The 19,564-nt window shown below is 37.9% G+C and overlaps 1 protein-coding gene across 1 annotated transcript; it reads right to left on the bottom strand.

The window, feature by feature from the left end:
- Positions 1 to 5,985: 5,985 nt before the first annotated feature.
- LOC112816514 (thiosulfate sulfurtransferase/rhodanese-like domain-containing protein 3) lies at positions 5,986 to 18,302 on the bottom strand. Its single transcript, XM_025863033.2, has 4 exons — positions 18,157 to 18,302; positions 7,499 to 7,672; positions 7,240 to 7,399; positions 5,986 to 6,954 (listed from the first exon to the last, which is right to left on the bottom strand). Exons 1-4 carry the CDS (start codon positions 18,227 to 18,229, stop codon positions 6,882 to 6,884), a joined length of 480 nt encoding a protein of 159 aa, XP_025718818.1. The 5' UTR covers positions 18,230 to 18,302; the 3' UTR covers positions 5,986 to 6,881.
- Between the last annotated feature and the right edge of the window lie 1,262 nt (positions 18,303 to 19,564).

The following is a 19,564-nucleotide window of genomic DNA, read 5'->3' as shown; positions in this document are numbered from 1 at the left end:
ATATTGACTAGTGTCTTGAATTTATCTCTTTGAATCTGTCTTCTGTTTTCTGAGAGTCCTTCTTCTTTTAGATCAGTATTAAAGTCTTCTATAGTTTGTCAAGTGGGTAATTTCAAATGGCTTATAAACACAGTCCCGAGTTCTGCTTCCTAATGGAGAGGATTAGACAAGTTGGAAAGGAAGAATATGTGTAAAGTCAGTACCAATGAAAAATATAGGTCTTGTAGGCTTATAGGGCAAGATAAGAAATGAGGAACAAAGCTCTCCTCAGGTCTGAAAGAATTAAGATTGGGTTTGGGTTGGAAGAGCAGACTGTTTATATATCACAGTCATTGACTTGACCCTAATTTTTCGTTTATTTTAAAATTTTTATTTTGGAAAATTATGTTTCCAACCTTTTGTTATAGAAAATTTAAAACAAAAGATACAAGAGTAAATAAACTAGTGTAACGAATCCCTGTGTGTCATTACCTAGTTTCAACAATGATCAGTTTATGGCCAATTTCATTTCATCTAAACTCACATCCACTTCCCATATAATATGCATATTATTTTGAAGCAAATCCAAGGTACCATATTTCATCTATAATTATTTCAGTATGTATTCCTAAAGATGATGGCTCTTAAAAAACTAAAAGTTTTATACCTAAAGAATTAGTCAAAATAAGGTACTATCAAATATTCATTGCCCAAATTTTCAGTTATAAATATCATGACAAGTTGTTAAATCTAGTGAGATCTAAATAAGGATAAGTTATTGCAATTAATTGACAAATCTTTATATCTTTTTAAATTCATGGATTCCTCCTCCATCTTATTTTTTAAATTTCCCCTTTTGACTTGATTATCTACTAAGAGTATCCCACCATATGGATCTTGCTAATTGTATCCTTGAAGTGCCATTTAACATGTTCCTTTTTCTATATTTTCTATAAATTGGTCATTGAATCTAAAGCCTTGATCAGGTTCAGATTCAAAAAAAATTTTTTTTGGAGCAGGTAGACTACTATATAAGATGTCTTCCATCAGGGCCTATCATAACTGGTTGTCTCTGTGATTTATCAGCCATTGATGACGTGTATTGTTTTTAAAAAATCAAACAGGGCTGTAGGCTTGCACTGTCCAGTGTGATAGCCACTAGCTACATGTGGCTATTGAACACTGAAAATGTGGCTAGTCAGAACTGAGATGTGCTGTAAATGTAAAAATACGTGTTAGATTTCAATACTTAGTACAAAATGTAAAATATCTAATGTTTATAATGATTACACATTTATTTTTTTATTTTTTTAAGATTTTATTTATTTGACAGAGCCACCCAGGTGCCCCATGATTACACATTTTAAATGATGATAGGACCACATAAAACACTATTAAAGTTAATTTCACCTCTTTTTAAAATGTAAGACAATTAACGATCACCTAAATGGCTTGCATTAAAATTGTTGGACTGTGCTGCTGTAAGACAAGGAAATGTTAAGACCCCTGACCCATTCTTCCTACTGCTCATTCCTCCTCCCCAGAGCAACTTTTAGTTATTTCTTGGCTGTTGTGTTACTTGCACATTTCCCAGTAACAACCGTATAATAACAGCATTTATTGAGCACTTAGGTGACAAGAATTTTCTCAGCTTTCTACATTATGAAGTCATTGAATTCTCAGAGCAATTATTGTAGAGAGAAGGAAACTCAGGAACAGAAAGTTAACTTACCCAGTCACAGGTCAAGTAAGTGACAAGAGCTTGGATTAGGTTCTAATTCTTAAAACCTGGGCAGCTGGGCTTTAAAGCCCATGCTCTTAATGACTTTACCTTACTGCCTCCTCTGTTTACCCTCCAGTTTTATATTTTGATTCTTTTTTCAATAGTAAAATTATCTAGTAACTTCTTACTCTGGAAGATGAAGATTTCACTTTCTCACACACCTCCCTCTATTCTGCTTCCCCACCAACCTGATTCAATACTAAGATTTCTATTCCATCGCCTTCCCAATTTAATTGTATAATTTTTGTTAAATTCATGCTCAATATATATTAAGTATATATAGATAATGTGTTCTGTAGTGTACTGTGGTTACATTCCCTTTGAGAATATTTCTGTCTTTATGAAAGGGGTAATTGCCTTGGTTGTAATTTGCTCAATTTACTTTGTATCTTTTATTAATTTATCACCAGAATCATTTATTATTCATTTACTCCCTTAGTCACTCACAAGGAGACATTCTTCCCCGAGTCCTTCATCTTTTTGTTTAGGTAACTAAAATGGAGAATCCACTTACTTTTCTTTGTCTTTGTTTTAATGGGATACATCCTCTAATTGCTTCAGAAAAGGTGCTTTTTAAGTAGCACCTTGTTCTTGTTTGAGAATGCATTGTGTTATTCACAGATAGTAATTAGGTTTTTTTGGTCGTTTTAAAATTTTGCTTCCTGCATTAACATTTTTTCCTTGAAGTCCCTTTCTTCTGTTTGGTCATAATTTTTCAACTTAGAATCTTTAATTGACTCAAGATCCTTCATATTTGAGAGGCACAGGGAGATAATTGGGAGGTCTGTGTGCATGGGTAGGACTTTACAGTGGTGGGCCTCATTACACAACAAAATTATTATTATTTTCATTATATAATAATGATTATAATCATTATTATTCCTCCCACTCCCAACATCATATTCTATTCTAAAGCTTTTTCTTCGCCAATGGGTCAGTTTTTCTAGAAAGGAAGCTTCTGGCTTTATCTGTGGTGGTATGAGCTGGACTGTTCAGAGTTCTTAGAGACAAGATCAGGGGCCTAGGTATTTCATTGTTCCTTATTCAGAGTTTCATTTTATCTTCCCACCTGCAATAAGTATCTCACTTGCCATTCTTGCCCCCAGATGTTTAGCTGGAATTTCATGAAACTCCCTTCTTTATTAATGTTAATTGAATGCAAACAGCAACCCAAAATATCAGCTGCTTATAAACAAGTACCATATTGTATGGATCACAGAGTAACAATAACAGCATAGTATTAAATATTTGGCATACATTATCTGATGTAATCTTCAAAACGGTACTATTATCCCCATGTGAATACACTTTAACCAGATTCTATTACAATACTTTTATTAAAATTTCTCTCCTTTTTGGGGGGCGCCTGGGTGGCCCAGTCAGTTAAGCATCTGCCTTCGGCCCAGGTCATGATTTCAGGGCTCTGAGGTCGAGGCCCCCCCCATCGGGCTCCCTGATCAGCGGAGAGTCTGCTTTGCTCACTCTAATAAATAAAATCTTTTTTTTTTTTTAAAGTTTCTCTTCTTTCTATCCTTGCTCCTGCAGACACCTGTGGCACTGAAAAGGTGACTTTTCTTTTAATAAATCGCTGCCCTTAGACACTGAAAAATAACTTATCACTGAATGGTGGGAGAAGCATTCAGTTTTTCGTTTGTCAATAATATCAATTTCTCACAGGTTAGCTACTGATCCTGCCTCTATCCAGGATTTCCACGGCAGATACATACTAGATAGCAAAAGGATGCATTATCGCAGAGTGCAAGAGACCTCACTGGGATCATAAGGCAACTAAGAAAGAGGGAATGTAAATGAAGGAACCTGAGACACTTTAATTCAGAACTCTGAGCTGATATGTCCACTGTTGCCACTTTTTCTAGGACAGCTTCCTTCTATCCCATTAGGAGAACTATGAACGGTACATACAGTATTTTAAAATGTAATCTGGCTATTCTACATTTCTAAAACTTGATCTACCGTGGCATTAGCAGAGTAAAACTGGTATTCTCCCATGACTGAAATAAAACAGCCACTTTTTAAATGATGTATTAAATCATATGCTATATATATTTTGAGGCATCCGATACCATAGAAGTTAGTAATGATTTTACTCTCAAGAGTTTTAGTGTACAGTTTGGTGCAACTTCAGATATATTTGTTAAATTTTTATTTCAGAATAACTGATGAAGCTTGTCTTTATAAATTTGAATATAGAAAACAAATTATTCTAACATATGAACCCTTTGCTTCTTTAAAAATATACAAGTGCAGTTATATTTGGGTAAACAGGATACATTGTTGTAAGTTTTCTTTAAAAAAGTACCAGGAATCCAAGGTATTATAATTGTAAAACCTGGTTTAATTTCCTCCAAGTTGGAGATACTAAGTTCCTATCCCATAATGAATACCTTGGGTTTTTCATTTTTATTAAAACTCATCAGCTGTGTCTGTTTAGCCCATCCACCATCTACTGGGTTTTTAATTTCAGTTATTGTATCTCTATTTGATACTTTTTTGTAGTTTTCATTAGTTTAATAATTTTTGTCATTTAAGTTATTGAATATATAAATCAGTTAAAGTCTATCTGAAAATTCCAACGTGTAGATTATCTGTAAATTTGTTTCTATTGTCTTTTTTTTCTTCTTTTTCTAGTTTTTTTTCTTTTTCAATCATGAGGTTGAATCATTTACTGCTATTTCTAATAAATTTTATAGAATTCTGAACATTGAATATGATGAACTGTAGGGAATGTTTGTGGCTCTGGCTCAGGGGTCTAAACTGTGCCCCATGGGCCAAATCTTAACTTGCCATCTAGTTTTGCCTGGCCTTTGAGCTAAGAAGGTTTGCCATATTTTTAAATGGTTGAAAAATAATTAAAAGAATATGTAGCAACACATGAAATATAAAATTCAAACCTAAGTCGCTGTAGTTGTTCTGTAGTTGTTCGGGTGGGATCCAGCCACACTCTCATTTATGTACTGTCTATGGTTGCTTTGTGCTACAGTAGCAGAGTGGAGCAGTTGCAACAGAGACCTTATGGCCCACAAACCTAAAATATTGTTGCCAACCCCTTGCTCTAGATAATGACATCTTTCTCTAAGAGAGGATTTACTGCTGGTAGGCCATTACGTTTTCAGGAAGATCACCTTAATTCATTCAGGGATTTAGTTGATTCAAAGCTGGTCTTAACATTTTATGAGGGTTGGTCAATTTCTGGTTCACCTTTACTCCTAGGGTATAGTTTCCCAGGGGTTCCAACTAAATGTCTGGTGGATTTACCCAGGTTCTCATTCCTTGATGGGCCCCAGTACTTCAACCACAACTTCCCTTCTCTCTGAGATTGTGGCTCTTCAAATCCCACCTTAGTATGTTTGTACTAGTAACATTTGTTTATATAGATACATAAAGAAGATCACTTTAAAGGCATGAAGGAATTACTAAAGAAGCAAGGACATGAAGAGCTACGATCCAGAGAGCAGGAAAGCTGTAGAGGATGACCCAACATTGAGGAGCTTGCATGCATGCATGAGTGCGTGTGTGTTTACTTTCCAGCTTTTCTAGTTCTTATAGGGAGTTTGCTCTGCTAGAAACTAGATGGACATTATCAGAAATAGAAGTTCAAGGTGGTCACATCACTTCCCTACTCCAGATTCTCCAGTGGCTTTATAATACAATTTAGGACAAACCAAGTCCTGATAGTTACTTCCTAGGCCTTACAGGATCTGAATGACTACTGAAATGAGATGAAACACATTTAGGTCTGAAGAGGCACAAAGGGAAGAAAGCACAGAGATGTACCAGTAGTGCACTAAGGCATATACTCATGCTAATGAGAGTCGTTTACATTTAAACTTTTTTCCCCGATTTTCTTTATTTTTAATTGAGATAAAATTACTGAAAATATGTTTTCAAGTGTTGTTTTGATAAATGTATTACCTATATACCAACATCTCAATCAAGATCTAAAGCATTTCCATCACCCTAGGAATTTCCCTCCTTGCTTATTCCAGTTAATCTTCCCTCTACAGAGCAATCACTTTGTACTTTGTTATTTGTATCTTTATAGATCATATTTTTTAGGTTGCAAATCCCATCACTACCATGCTGGTTACAAGACGGCCGTAAGTCTTTGGATGGTGTTAATGTATTTTCATTGTTCATATTTCACCTACTTTTCTGGATCTCAGATTCTTGGTGTTTTAAGACAAAGTCTGCTTTTTTTAAAAAAAAAGATTTTATTTATTTGACAGAGAGATAGACAGCACAAGTAGGCAGAGTGGCAGGCAGAGGGGGAGGGAGAAGCAGGCTCTCCGCTGAGCAGGGAGCCCGATGCGGGGCTCGACCCCAGGACCCCGGGATCATGACCCGAGCCGAAGGCAGCCGCTTAACCGACTGAGCCACCCAGGCGCCCCCAAAGTCTGTTTTTTTTAAAAATTTAAAAAATTGATATACCGCTGCTAGAAATCAAACCTCTTCAGGGAAGAATCGCATCTTTTTTTAGTCTCTTTTTAGCATTTGGAATATGTAGCGTAGGATCTAAGCCAAATAAAAGTGTTCAAGAAATGCTTACTAGCTGTTTTTATTTTATTCAATATTCACTAAATATTCATTATGGGTGAAAGGTATATCCATCAGAAATATCTGTACTGCATATCATTACAAGAAAATATATTTTATGAATTTTCTAAAATGGGAAAATTTACAAACTGAAATGTATTTTAATCATTAAAAAATTAACTTGTCTAGCTCATAGACTCTTTAATGAATAGAAGCTAGGCTAACACAAATGGTCATATGTTATGATCAGGTAACTACAAGTAACCTGGGCTTGGGAATACTATCGTACTATACTAAACTATAGAATAGTTTTCTAGAATCCCAACCCTTATATTTCCATGGCAAGTCACATACATTATTTCAATCCTCCATAGCCTTTGGAAATAGGCAAGGGTGAGTAGTATTCTCAACTTGCAGTTAAGGAAAAGATCCAACAAATAATTGAATTACACAAAATCCCCTTTCCATTAGCCAGTGATGCCAGGGCTAGATTGTTATTCTTTTGTTCATTTCACTATCCTAGGCTGCATGTACACAAGGGACGGGCCAACTTGTATTCCAGAATTCAATTTCCGTGTTTCTTCTCTGAAAATTCATAGGTTACCCATTCCTTCCATCCTCCAGCATAGTGTTGAGCACTGAAAACATATAGCAAAGTTAGTGCTGTAAACATTTCCTCCTGCTTTATAACACAAGGTTGATAGGAACTTTAGAGATTAGAGGTGCAATGACTACTCTAGACTTTAAACCTACTTAAAAGACTGTTACTTTTGAGTAGGATGAAAATATAGTGTCTTAGTCTCTAACCTGCTATTACTAACACAGTAATTACAAAAAAAATTTTTAATCGACCAGTAAACATAATACATATGAAACATTGCTATACACATTCTTGAATACATTTTTATAATTCATCTATGCACCTGTTAAAGCCCAGAGATATGGCCATGTCCAAAGCCTTCTTGCTTCTCACTCCAGCTAAACAAGAAAACACTAGACTGTCAGATTTGGATGGTTTTACTTCATTGTACTTCTCTTTGAAGTCTTTTGGGTTCATCTGTAGAGCTTCACCTACCTCATCCACTGAAAGAAAATGTTAAGAATTTTAATTAAATTGTAGATACAGTAAATTACTGAATATATACTTTCATGATGAAGCAATTCAAGTCACATGTCACTTACATGGTATATTGACAGACCCAGGAATTTTTCCATACTCGACAATTTCCCATGTCTCTCTAACATCAATTAACATAATTTTTTTGGAATTCAAGAGGTTCTTAAGTTCCTTATAAGTGACATCTTTAAAAATAGCAGTACAAAAATTGTGGCAGCTTCCTTTTATTGACTTCAGACCTGGAAAGAATAAAATAATTTAGGCACCTTCAAAGTAACATTGTTATTAACATCTGGAAAGCAGTTCAAAGGAATTTCCCCCCTGGTTCCAGCCAGCTAGCTGTAGTTGATTTTTTGACTTCACTGACCTGTGTATGTATTTTGTACACAGCCTGATAGAGCCACGGGGTGTACCCCTCCCCTCTTGCCCTACATGTGCCAGCTCCATATTCTACTCTCTCCAAGCCCTTAATTGGGTGGAACTTGTAAATACACATTCAGCATTTGGTAACTGAATTCTGCAAATAGTTTGTATGTCTAACCATAATCCAAGTTACATGTTAAGAAAATTTTAATTTCCCCTCGCAAGCGAAGATAATAAGCCATATGTTAGATGTGGGAAACTTACATGTGAAACTACACTTGTAAGTACTTAAAGGCACTGTTTCTATCTGTTAAATAATTGGTGAGGCACCTGGCTGGCTCCGTCAGAAGAGCATGGGGCTCTTGATCTCAGGGTTGTGAGTTCAAGCCCTATGTTGGGTGTAGAGATTACTTAAAAACTTAAATAATTGGTAACATAATATGGTACTGGGTAATAACCTGTAAAATAGATCCATGGGTCCACACTGATATAAGGATATAATTGAATAAGTGGGGAGAAGGGATTATTTCAATTGATAAATGTAGAATGAATGATGAAAAGTGAAAATCACCATTAGGTTAACATCCAAGTAGTAATTATTTTGGCAAGAGCCATTGACAGATGCTAAAGTTAGTGGGTGAAATTTTGATGAGAAATAGGGTAGTATCTCCCCGTGAGATACTTACTCCTCAGGAGATGCTTACTAAATAAGAAAAGGAAACACCTGAAAGATACCACTTTAGCCAATTATTCAAAGATCACTTCACTAAAAAAAAAAAGATCACCTAGTAATGAGAAATGTTGACAACATGTACTCTCTGATATGATGCTCAAAGAAGAGCACATCACTTCCTTAGTATTTTTGCCAAAATGCATACCCTAAATCAAATCAGAGGAAAATCTCAAACTCAATCTACAAAATAATCAGTAGTCTTAAAAAAGTGTCAACGTTATGAAAGACAGAGACTGTGGAACTGTCACAGATTAAAGCAGACTGAGGAGCCATGACAATGTAATAACAACATAGAATCCTGGATTGGCTCTGGGACTATAAAGACCGCAGTAGGAAAACTGGTGAAATTCAAATAAGGCCTGTGGATTAGCTAACAGTATTATGTCGGTATTACTTTCCTCATTTCAGTAATTGTACCATGTGAGATGCTTACATTAGGGGAAGTTGAGTAAGAATAAAGGGAACTCCATTTTACTTCTGCAACTTTTCTACAGGTCCAAATTGTTTTTTAAGCATGAAAGAAAACCCAAAAGATTTTTTAAATAAAATTCTAAAAATTTAATAATCATATTTCACAACAAAATGACCACTGTAAGGTAAATAATGCTTCAAATGTTTAAAATATTAAATATCTTATAAAGTGAAATTGGTTTAAACAGTATAAACTAGCATAGGAAAAGGTTTAAAGATCTAAGTCCAGAAACACACACACAATATACCATCTATGAGAATTCAGTATTTGGTAACAGTTATATTTCAGAATAATGGGGAAATTTTGTTCAATGAATATGTAGGGCAACTAGCTAGCCATCAGGAAGAAACTTCAAGCAGGCTACTGTCTCGTTCCTTACATGTAAATAAATTTAAATTTCAGTCTAAAAACTAATATCTTAGAAGTACCAATAGAAAACATGAGCAGATAATTTAAATCTTGGGATAAGAAGACCATCCTAAACATGGCAAAATCAGAAGTCATAAAGTTTTGACCTCATAAGAATGCTAAATTTATATATGGGAAAAGAACAATGAATAATTAGAAGATAAGTGGCAGGCAGGAACAAAATATTTGTAACATAGAAATGACAAAACATTAGTATTAATAGAGCTCATACAAATAGGAAAAGGACAAAATTACCAAAGAAAAATGGTCAAAACACGAACAGGGAACTGCTCTGAGAAAAATACCAATGGTCCATAAAATGTAAAAAGATGCCCTATCTCACTACTTATTAAGGAAATGCAAGATATAAACAAAATTTTTCAAATTTTGTCAGATTTGTAAAAATTGAAAGGATTGATAACAAATATTGGTGAGGGTATGAGGAAATGGGTACTCTTACATTGTTGGGAGTGTGTAACAAAATCTTTTGAAAGGAAAATTTAGCAGGAATAACATTTTATGTAGGTGTATCTTTTTTACCTCACAATTTTACTTTTAGGAACCTATCTTAGTACAGCAGTATTAGCATGAATACATACAAATGTATATAAGTGTATATATATATATATATATATATATATATATATATATGCATTGGCAGCATTCTCTGTAATACTGAAAAGTGGCAAGAAGCTGGAAGTCTATCCATAAGGGAATGGTTATAAGTGGTACATTCATACAATGGCATATTATTTAGTGTAAGTTCTCCAAAATATAGTACTAAATTTAAAAAACTAGTTGGAGAGCACAAGGTATAAACCAGGGGTTCCCAGACTTTCTTGGTTCATCCTTTCATGTCTTAGTAAATTTTCTGCAGTGAGCATAGGCCAAAAGAAATGCTTCGCAGTCCTATTTATTAAGTAGTTAAGAAAAGCCAAAAGTGAGTTGTGAAAAACCACCTTTTCTTATAAAAACCAAATACTGTTCTATTTTCATTTGTCTTTCTTCTTTTTTTTTTTTTTTTTAAGATTTTTTATTTATTTATTTGACAGAGAGAGACACAGTGAGAGAGGGAACACAAGCAGGAGGAGTGGGAGAGGGAGAAGCGAAGCAGGCTTCCCGCGGAGCAGGGAGCCCGATGCGGGGCCCGATCCCAAGACCCTGGGATCATGACCCGAGCCGAAGGCAGACGCTTAACGACTGGGCCACCCAGGCGCCCCTCATTTGTCTTTCTCACTGATAGCAAAAGATGGAAAAATGGATAAATACAATAGTTAAAAAAATACAGATTTCCCCGCAATTCTACTCCAAGGTATGTACCTAAAAAAAATTTGAAAACAGGGACTCAAATTCAGACACCAATGCTCATAGCAGCATTATTCACAATTACTCACAATAGCCAAAAGGTGGAAACAACCCAAGTGTTCATTCAACAGATGAGTGGTAAACAAAATGTGGCTTATACATATAATGGAATATTATTCTGCCATAAAAAGGAATGAAGTTCTAATACATACTACAGCATGAAACTACAACATTGAAAAAACGCTCAGTGAAGTAAGCCAGACACAAAATAACAAGTATTTTATGATTCCACTCATATGAAATATATAGAATAGTTAAATTCATAGAAAGTAGGTTAGAGGTTACCAGAAGTTGGAGGGAGGGCTGTTATTACTCAATGGATTTGAGTTTCTGTTTGGAGTGATGAAAATTTTTGGAAATACAGTGGTAATAACCCCACAATGTTGTGAATATAATTAATGCCACCGGACTGTACATTCAAAGATAGCTAAAATGGCAAGTTTTATGTTACATATATTTTATCACAGTAAATACATTAAAAAAAATAAAAATACAGATTTTCCCATCCTCTTCAGATTTTGAAAAATTGGCCCATGTTATCTACAAGATTCGATCTTAAAATGCCTGGGATAAAACTATTTCTCACTCAACTTGCTGTTTTGTGAATTCCCAGAATACAAAGTCAGCAGGCTGAGTTCACACTTGGTACTATCCCTCATTGTTAGGAACTGGAAAACTATGGTAATTTAAAAAATTGTTAAACTCAAGACTGTGGTGGTACTTCATCACTGGGAAACAAACATCATCTTGACATGTAACCTGTGTAATTGAATCAAAGATAGTTATGTTTTTCTTATATATTAGAGTCAAACTGACATTTAACTTTCTCTATACTCCTGTTGGGAGTGTGGCGAGGGGGAGATAGAGAATAGGTGTATAACCAGTGAGGACTAGATTTCCTAGCTTTCCACTCTGAGCCAAAGCACAAATACTCCCTTAATGAGTCTCAGCTCCCCCAAGCCTCTCATGGTATGAGGTCCAGTCCACACTAATTCTTTAGTTAAAGCTATAATGTATTTTTTTGTACAGCAAGGCCTCTACTTGTAAATCAACCACTTCATCTATTGCTTGATCAAAGAAACAACACTCAGTTCCTACACTGAAGGAAAACTGGCTGTTTGGGATTTATTGAGATGATGTGGGGTTCTCTTGAGGGATTCTCAAGAGTAACACAGGCTATACATGATTTTCACATTTTTGAGCCTCATTTTTGAATTAACTCCAATTTTGCTGTTTCCACACTGGTAAATCTAGCCTCACCTGCATATTACCTACAGCCTACATAATAAGATACAGTCCGAACTTCTTAGTATGCTCTATCATGTCCTTCAATCTACTTTACCAGACCTCCTCTTCCCCACTTCTCCTCTCCCTCAATAGCCCTACCCTCCAGCTATATTAAAAGTATACAGGGGCGCCTGGGTGGCTCAGTTGGTTAAGCGACTGCCTTCGGCTCAGGTCATGATCCTGGAGTCCCGGGATCGAGTCCCACATCGGGCTCCCTGCTCGGCGAGGAGCCTGCTTCTCCCTCTGACCCTCCCCCCTCTCATGTGCTCTCTCTGTCTCTGTCTCTCACTCTCTCAAAATAAATGAATAAATCTTAAAAAAAAAAAAAAGTATACAAGTGCTCTGACTACATTTTTACAGTGGAACGAGCAGGGATTTTAGAGTCAGATAAACCAGGTTCAAATCCTGGCTTGTTTGTCCACTTAGCTCTGTAATCCTGGGCAGATTACTTAAACTCTCTGGGACTTAGTTTCTTATTTATAAAACAGGAATAATATTACTTAACCTTTCTGAGTTGCTGTGAGGTTTAATAATCTATTTGGTGCAATCTTTAAATACATATTTTTGCCTTCCTTCATGATTTATGCACACTGAAGGGAAACCTTCCTTCCTCATCTCTATCTGGCACACTCTTACTCTCCTTGAAGACTCTGTTAAATGCCACTTGTCACTAACCCAACAGTTCTTCTTCTAAGTATCTATTCTAGTAAACTACCTGTACATATAAACAAAGAGGTATGTACAATGGTAATTATTGAAGAAATTTTTATAACAGCAGAAAAAAGGAAACCAAAATGTCCATCTATAGGGGACTGGTTAAATAAACTGTGGTAATCCATACTATGGAATATATGCAGTGGTTAAAAGAGTTCTATGTACTGCCATGGAGAGCTTCTGAACACCTAAGTGAGGAAAAAATGCAGAAAAGTATTAATAATAGATCACATTATATATATGATCCACATATGATATGCAAAAACATAATGAGTGGAAGATCTAAATAGACATTTTTCCAAAGAAGACATCAAGATGGCCAACAGACACATGAAGAGATGTTCAACATCATTAATCATCAGGGAAATGCAGATTGAAACCAGAATGAGATATCACCTCACTCCTGTTAGAATGGCCATTATCAAAAAGACAAGAAATAACAAGTGTTGGTGAGGATGTGAGAAAAGGGAACCCTCACGCACTTAAAGGTAGATTGGTGGCACTTAAAGGTAGAGGTAAATTGTGGCGTGGGTAAATTGATGCAGCCACTGTGGGAAACTATAAGAGGTTCCTTAAAAAAATTAAAAATAGAACTACCATATGATCCAGTAATTCCATTTCTGGTATTTATCTGAAGAAAATGAAGATGCTACTTTGAAAAGATACATGTACCCTCATGTTCACTGCAGCATTATTTATAACAGGCAAGATATGGAAACAACCTAAGTGTCCATTGATGGGTAAATGGATAAAGAAATTGTGGTACACACACACACACACACACACGAATTTTCAGCCATAAAAAAGAATGAACTCTTGTCATTTGAGACATGGACCTCAAGGGCATTACACTAAGACACAGAAAGACAAATACCGTGTGATCTCATATGTGGAACCAAAAACAAACAAACCCTCAAACCCAAGTTCACAGATACAGAGAACAGATTGGTGGTTGCTAGAGGCAGAGAGTGGCAGGGCAGGAGAAATGGATAAAGGTAAAAAAGGTAAAAATTAAAAATATATTTTTTTAAATTAAAAAAATAAGAATTCTCATCTTCATAGGGAAAGGGGAGAGGGAATGTAGGCCTTTTAGGGGAGAGTAAATGACTTTTAGGAAAGATGAATGGGCTCTTAGAAGATTGGATGGGATTTTAGAGTCAGATAAACCAGGATGGGAGGTATGACAGTTTGTGATAAAGTTGGGGTGTGGTGTTGAGTTCCAGTCTCCTTTCCTGTGATGAGTCAATCGTCCCTGGTTGATGAAACTCCTGGGAGGGGACTTATGAAACTGAGTTCCTTTTGGAGGATCTGTCTTTAGGTAGGTAAGAGGAGTTCAGAGAAAGCCTCTCTCTGCATTTGCTATTTTTCAAATGCCTACAGCTCAAAAGAAAATCAACCTACCAACCCAAATTTCAGTGTGAGATAAATATGATGACCTAAAAATATTTAAAATCACATATTAGACAATGCAGATTAAAGATCTAGTATAATTCAGAATGGTCTGATTCATACTGTATATATGTTTAGAAGTTTGTTTTTCTATTACAATTGTCAGGTCTTTTTAGTAAGGAGAAACCTATAGGAATAAGCATTTTTTTTTTAACAGAAAGCTTAAGACATTTAGGATTACTTTTAGGGGCACCTGGGTGGCTCAGATGGTTAGGCATCTGCCTTCAGCCCAGGTCTTGATCCCCAGCGTCCTGGGATTGAGTCCCATGTCGGGCTCCTAGCTCAGCGGGGAGTCTGCTTCTCCCTCTGCCTCTCTCCCCTGTTCATGCTCTCTCTCTCAAATGAATAAATAAAATCTTTTAAAAAAAAGTAATTTAGGATTACTTTTATATATCTCTAAGTTCTAGATTCAATTATTGTTTGAAAATTTTTTTCAAAGTTTGTTTATTTATTTATGTAATATCTACACCCAACATGGGGCTTGAACCCATGACCCCAAGATCAAGAGTTGCATGCATGTTCTTCCAAGTGAGCCAGCCTGGCACTCCTATCTTTGAATTATTTAATTTTGATTAGCCTAATGTGATCTAATTAATTGTATGTTTGAAGAAAGTATATATAGAAATCATATACATGATTTGGGTTCTAAATTTATTTTTTCATAAATTTAGCTTCTTTTCTATATTATAATATAGCATAGTTTTGTACTATATGTTGTACTTTGAAAAACTAAGCTAAATTTCACTTAGAGGGGCGCCTTGGTGGCTCAGTCAATTAAGCGTCTGCCTTCAGCTCAGGTCATGATCCCGGGGTCCTGGGATCGAGCCCCACATCAGGCTCCCTGTTCAACAGGGAGCCTGCTTCTCCCTCTCCATCTGTCACACCCTCTGTTTGTGCTCTCTCTCTCTTTCTCAAATAAATAAAAATCTTTAAAAAAATTTTTCACTTAGAAATAGTCTACCATTACTTCCTACCAATTCAGTTTGGTATTCTTTTTATAATTTCAAATAAATAAAGTTTTGATGTGAAAAATGTAACTATTTGAAACATAAAAGTTTTTGCTTAATAATAACAATCACCATAATAAATCACTCTTGCCACAGCTATAAAATAAATTCTCTGGTTTATCTATACTCTTCTTTTGGATGTTGACACCTTAGAAACCCCACATCAATATCTGTTGAATATTGAAAATTATTTCTAGAGACCATGTAATGGTCAATATAAACAACACACAACCAAGAAAAAATATATTAGAAATAATGATTGTTACTCCAGAGAGAAAATATTAGGAAGAACATTTGGTGTGCTTCCTTCTCAAGTGGGTACTTGGTTTTAGTGTGAACATTTTATGACTTCTAATGTAATCACTTTAATAAATATTTTGACTTTTTGAGAACCACTCACAGCAAAATTTGAAAAGCAAGTGAACCACTCCCAGTGAATAAAAGGTTAAAATGGAAATTTTAGATAAGGCAATGCATTTATTGCATGAAGTGGTAAGTTTAATATGAAAGGGGAATACCCTATACTAGCTTTCAGCTTCTCAAAGCTACTTGTCTTCTCAACCTCCATTACTACTCGATCACAGTACATTCCCTTAAGAAGCCCAGCGATTCCCCGGGTCCTCTGAGCTGTCACCTTCCCCAACCGCCCTCCTATTTAAAGCATCTTCTGTTGCTGGCAGCTGATTCATATTGACAAAGCACCTCCGTGTTTTCTGTTGTTCTTTGTAGGACCAGGATCAAGTAAAGGCCTTTACACAACCTGGCTATTACCCAGAAAGCTACTTAGAATCTTAGAGAGGTCAGAACTCCGGAAAGATAGAGGACAGAAAGCGGTAGATGAAAGTTCACGCACTTTGTGCCTCCACAAAGGTGTGCGAGTACAGCACTCAGCTGCAGTGTACGTGACTTAGTCGGTCGGCTTTGGGACCCTGCTTCAAGCCTGCCTAAGTCTAAGCAGAGGCGAAGAGGAAGACGCGGACAACAATGAAGCTCGCGGAGTGAGACTTGAGGGGTACCTTCAGAGAATGAAGGTAGACAGCAAGTTTTTGTCCTCGTGGAAATGTAGGAGACAAAGGACATTTTCAGTGTTACGGGGGGGGGTCACCGATTAAGTAACAAGCACTCACGTTAGCAGCCTCAAGTCATTAAGAAGACAAGGATTGACAGGATTCTCTTTGGAAAGTCTTGGTTGAAAGATTAGAAACCCATCCTGGCAACTGGAAGCAACCTAAATGTTCATACAGGAAATGGTTAAATGAATTATGAAGCATACCATGCAGCATTTACAAGGAAAGAGGCAGACCTACATTTAGTGACTTGGAGAGAGGTCCATATTGCTAAATGAAAAAGTCCCCTTTGAGATCTATACACACATAAGATACAATACTTACGTTGTATAAATGTCCAGGAAAACATCTGGAAGGAAATAGAAAACTATTCCTGGGGAGTGGGATTGCATGAACAAGAATTCTGGGGCATAGGGGCGCCGGGGTGGCTCAGTCGTTGAGCGTCTGCCTTCGTCTCAGGTCGTGATCCCAGGGTCCCGGGATCGAGCCCCACATCCGGCTCCCCGCTCAGCGGGGAGCCTGCTTCTCTCTCTCTCCCTCCGCTGCTCCCCCTGCTTGAGCTCTCATTTTCTCTCCCATTCCGTCAAGTAAATAAAATCTCAAAAAAAAAAAAAAAGGAATTCTGGGGCATAAATTAAAAAACAGCAACACCTATATATTATATATGTAGTATTTTTATGTCTACATTTATGCGTACTCATAGAAAAGTGTTTAGAAGGATGTGTACCAAACCACGTTCAGAGAAGAGGGTGGACTATGGGCGGGTGTATAGAGGGGATCATAAGCTGTTCTTTATTGTCAGTTTGAATATAATGGGAATACAATAATGTATCACTAGAATTTTTTTTAAGATTTTAAGTAATCTCTACACCCAACCTGGGGCTCCAGCTTACAACTCTGAGATCAAGGGTTGCATGCTCAACCAACTGAGCCAGCCAGGCACCCCACTAGTAAAAATTTTTTTAAATGAAAAGCACCTTTTCTCTAACACTTTCTCCAACTCGCATAGAATAATTGCTTTTTCCATTGCAGTCTCACGGGGCTGTGTGTGGTGACTGTTTACTTGTGTCTGTCTCTCCCCAAAATGATAACGGGAACTGCAGAGGCTGTATCCCCAGCAGGAGGTCTGCATTTCTAGGTGCTCAATAAACAACACATTTGCATAGAAAAAGCGCATTTTAAACGACAGAGGATGTACCAAGAGTTCAAGTGGAATAACTGGGAGGGAGCGCGGGGGACACAGTGTTAGGCCACAGTCTCTGCAGCTGCATCCACAAATGAAAATTGTGCTAAAGGAGAGGCAGCATGTAAAGCAAAAAGAAGGGACTGGAAGCCTGCTCTTGAGTAATACACCCAACGCCTCCACTAACCTTCGTTTCTCTGGCTTGTTTTGCAGTCCGTAAAATTAGCAGTGGTACTTTAATAGCTCTAACGTGTTATAATTCTAGGTGACTGTTGCCATGAAGCTCTGAGCGCGACTCCCTAGTGGGTCACAGGTGTAACTCGCAAAGCTGGGCTCATCCGTAGTCTCTCGGGCAGACACTGGCCGTTCTGCTCGCTCCTCTGAGTTGCCAACTGACTTCACTGGCCCAGTCAGGCACCGGTATCTCCATAAAAGCCTCCCCATGCGAGCTCCCTGCAGCAACGCTGGGCTCTCTCCCTGCGTCCCCCAAGAGCACCCCCAGACCCAAGTAGCCCAGAATCTGAAGGAAAGTAGGTGCTATCTTCCCAAGTGCCAAGAGTAATGAGTCTGATTTTTAACCGGAAGCCTCAAGAAGCGAGCACCCCCACCAATGCCATTCCTTCCCCGGGCCGGAGGTTAGGCACTCTCCCTTTCCCCAGGGACCGCCGAGCTCACCCCAGAGCGCAGCCTCCGCGGACCCCAGGATCGCCCGGCGCGCACACCCGAACAGCCGCAGCGGCAGCACCATCGCCCACTCGCGCCCACCGGGCCGCTGACTTCCTCCTCCGGCTCCTCCTTCTTGTTCTCCGCCGCCCCGCCACCCGCGCCGGGCTCTTGAGCGCCCCCCGGCCGGCCGCCGGCCGAAGCGGGGAGTGCTACAAGGAGTGATAGCTGAGGGAACCGTGCTCAGGTCAGGATCCCGGGCTCCCCGCTCAGCGGGAAGCCTGCTTCTCCTTCTTCCTCTCCCTGCCTACCCCCCTGCTTGTGAGCGCTCGCTCTCTCTGTCAAACAAAAACAAACAAACAAACAAACAAATAAATAATTAAATAAAATAAAATCTTGAACAAAGACACTGCGAGTTGAGCTTGCTTTTTGTTTTGGATTATTATTTTTTAAGGAGAGACAAAGCTTAAAAGTGGAAAGTGGAAAATATACCAAAGATGAAATTTAAAGATTTTTTTAAAAAAGATTTTGTTGGTTTATTTTTGAGAGGGGAAAAATTGAGCGGGGTGGGGGGCGGCGGTAGGGGCAGTGGAAGAAGCAGGCTCCCCATGGAGCAGGGAGCCCCAGGCGCTGCTCCATCCCAGGACACTGGGATCACGACCTGAGCGGAAGGCAGACGCTTAACCGGACAGAGCCACCCAGGTGCCGAAATTTAAATATTTAAAGTAAATAAATTTTTCCAACTTACTTTATAACAGGATTCTTGTAGGTTAATTTAAAGCAAACTACACAGACGCTTTTCTAAGAACTGCTCTTAACTCCAATAGCTGGTACAACTAATGTCAGTATTAAAATAATCTCATGCTGTCATCTTTCCCCCACAACTTTGATATTTGACTATAACTGACCATAGCTTGTCAGAGTTAGGCCCAACTATTTTATAAAATGTGTTAGTTTGCAACTGCTACTGTAACAAATTACCACAAATTTACTGGCTTGGAGCAATATAAATTTATTATGTACAGTTCTGTAGGCGTCAGCAAGCCTGTGCTCCTTCTGAAGGCTCTAGGGCAGAATTTCTTTTTTTGCCTTTTTCATCTACAGAAGCTGCTGGCATTCCTTGGCTAGTGGTCCCCTTGCCCATCTTCAAAGCCAGCAGTTTAGCATCTTCAAATCTCTAACTCTGACTTCTGCTTCTGTTGTCGCATCCCTTGCTCTTCCTCTGACCCTCTGCTTCCCTTTTAGAAAGACCTTAGTGATGGGTGCCTGGGTGGCTCAGTCGTTAAGCGTCTGCCTTCGGCTCAGGTCATGATCCCAGGGTCCTGGGATCAAATCCCACATCGGGCTCCCTGCTCCGTGGGAAGCCTGCTTCTCCCACTCCCCCTGCCTGTGTTCCCTCTCTCACTGTGTCTCTCTTTGT

Source organism: Callorhinus ursinus, unplaced genomic scaffold, assembly GCF_003265705.2.
Source record: "Callorhinus ursinus isolate GAN/ISIS: 27379988/994484 unplaced genomic scaffold, GSC_fseal_2.0 scaffold6, whole genome shotgun sequence".
Taxonomy (NCBI): Eukaryota; Metazoa; Chordata; class Mammalia; order Carnivora; family Otariidae; genus Callorhinus; species Callorhinus ursinus.
This window is presented reverse-complemented; position numbering and strand designations above follow the sequence as displayed.

What these genes read in the sequence shown, in the direction of transcription:
- LOC112816514 (XM_025863033.2), bottom strand. Translation starts at nt 18,229, where the DNA reads ATGGTGCTGCCGCTGCGGCTGTTCGGGTGTGCGCGCCGGGCGATCCTG. An exon ending in CGCGGAGGCTGCGCTCTGGG is followed by an intron (nt 7,673 to 18,156) that starts GTGAGCTCGGCG and finishes TATTCTTTCCAG; the next exon opens with GTCTGAAGTCAATAAAAGGA. An exon ending in TGGGTCTGTCAATATACCAT is followed by an intron (nt 7,400 to 7,498) that starts GTAAGTGACATG and finishes ATTTTCTTTCAG; the next exon opens with TGGATGAGGTAGGTGAAGCT.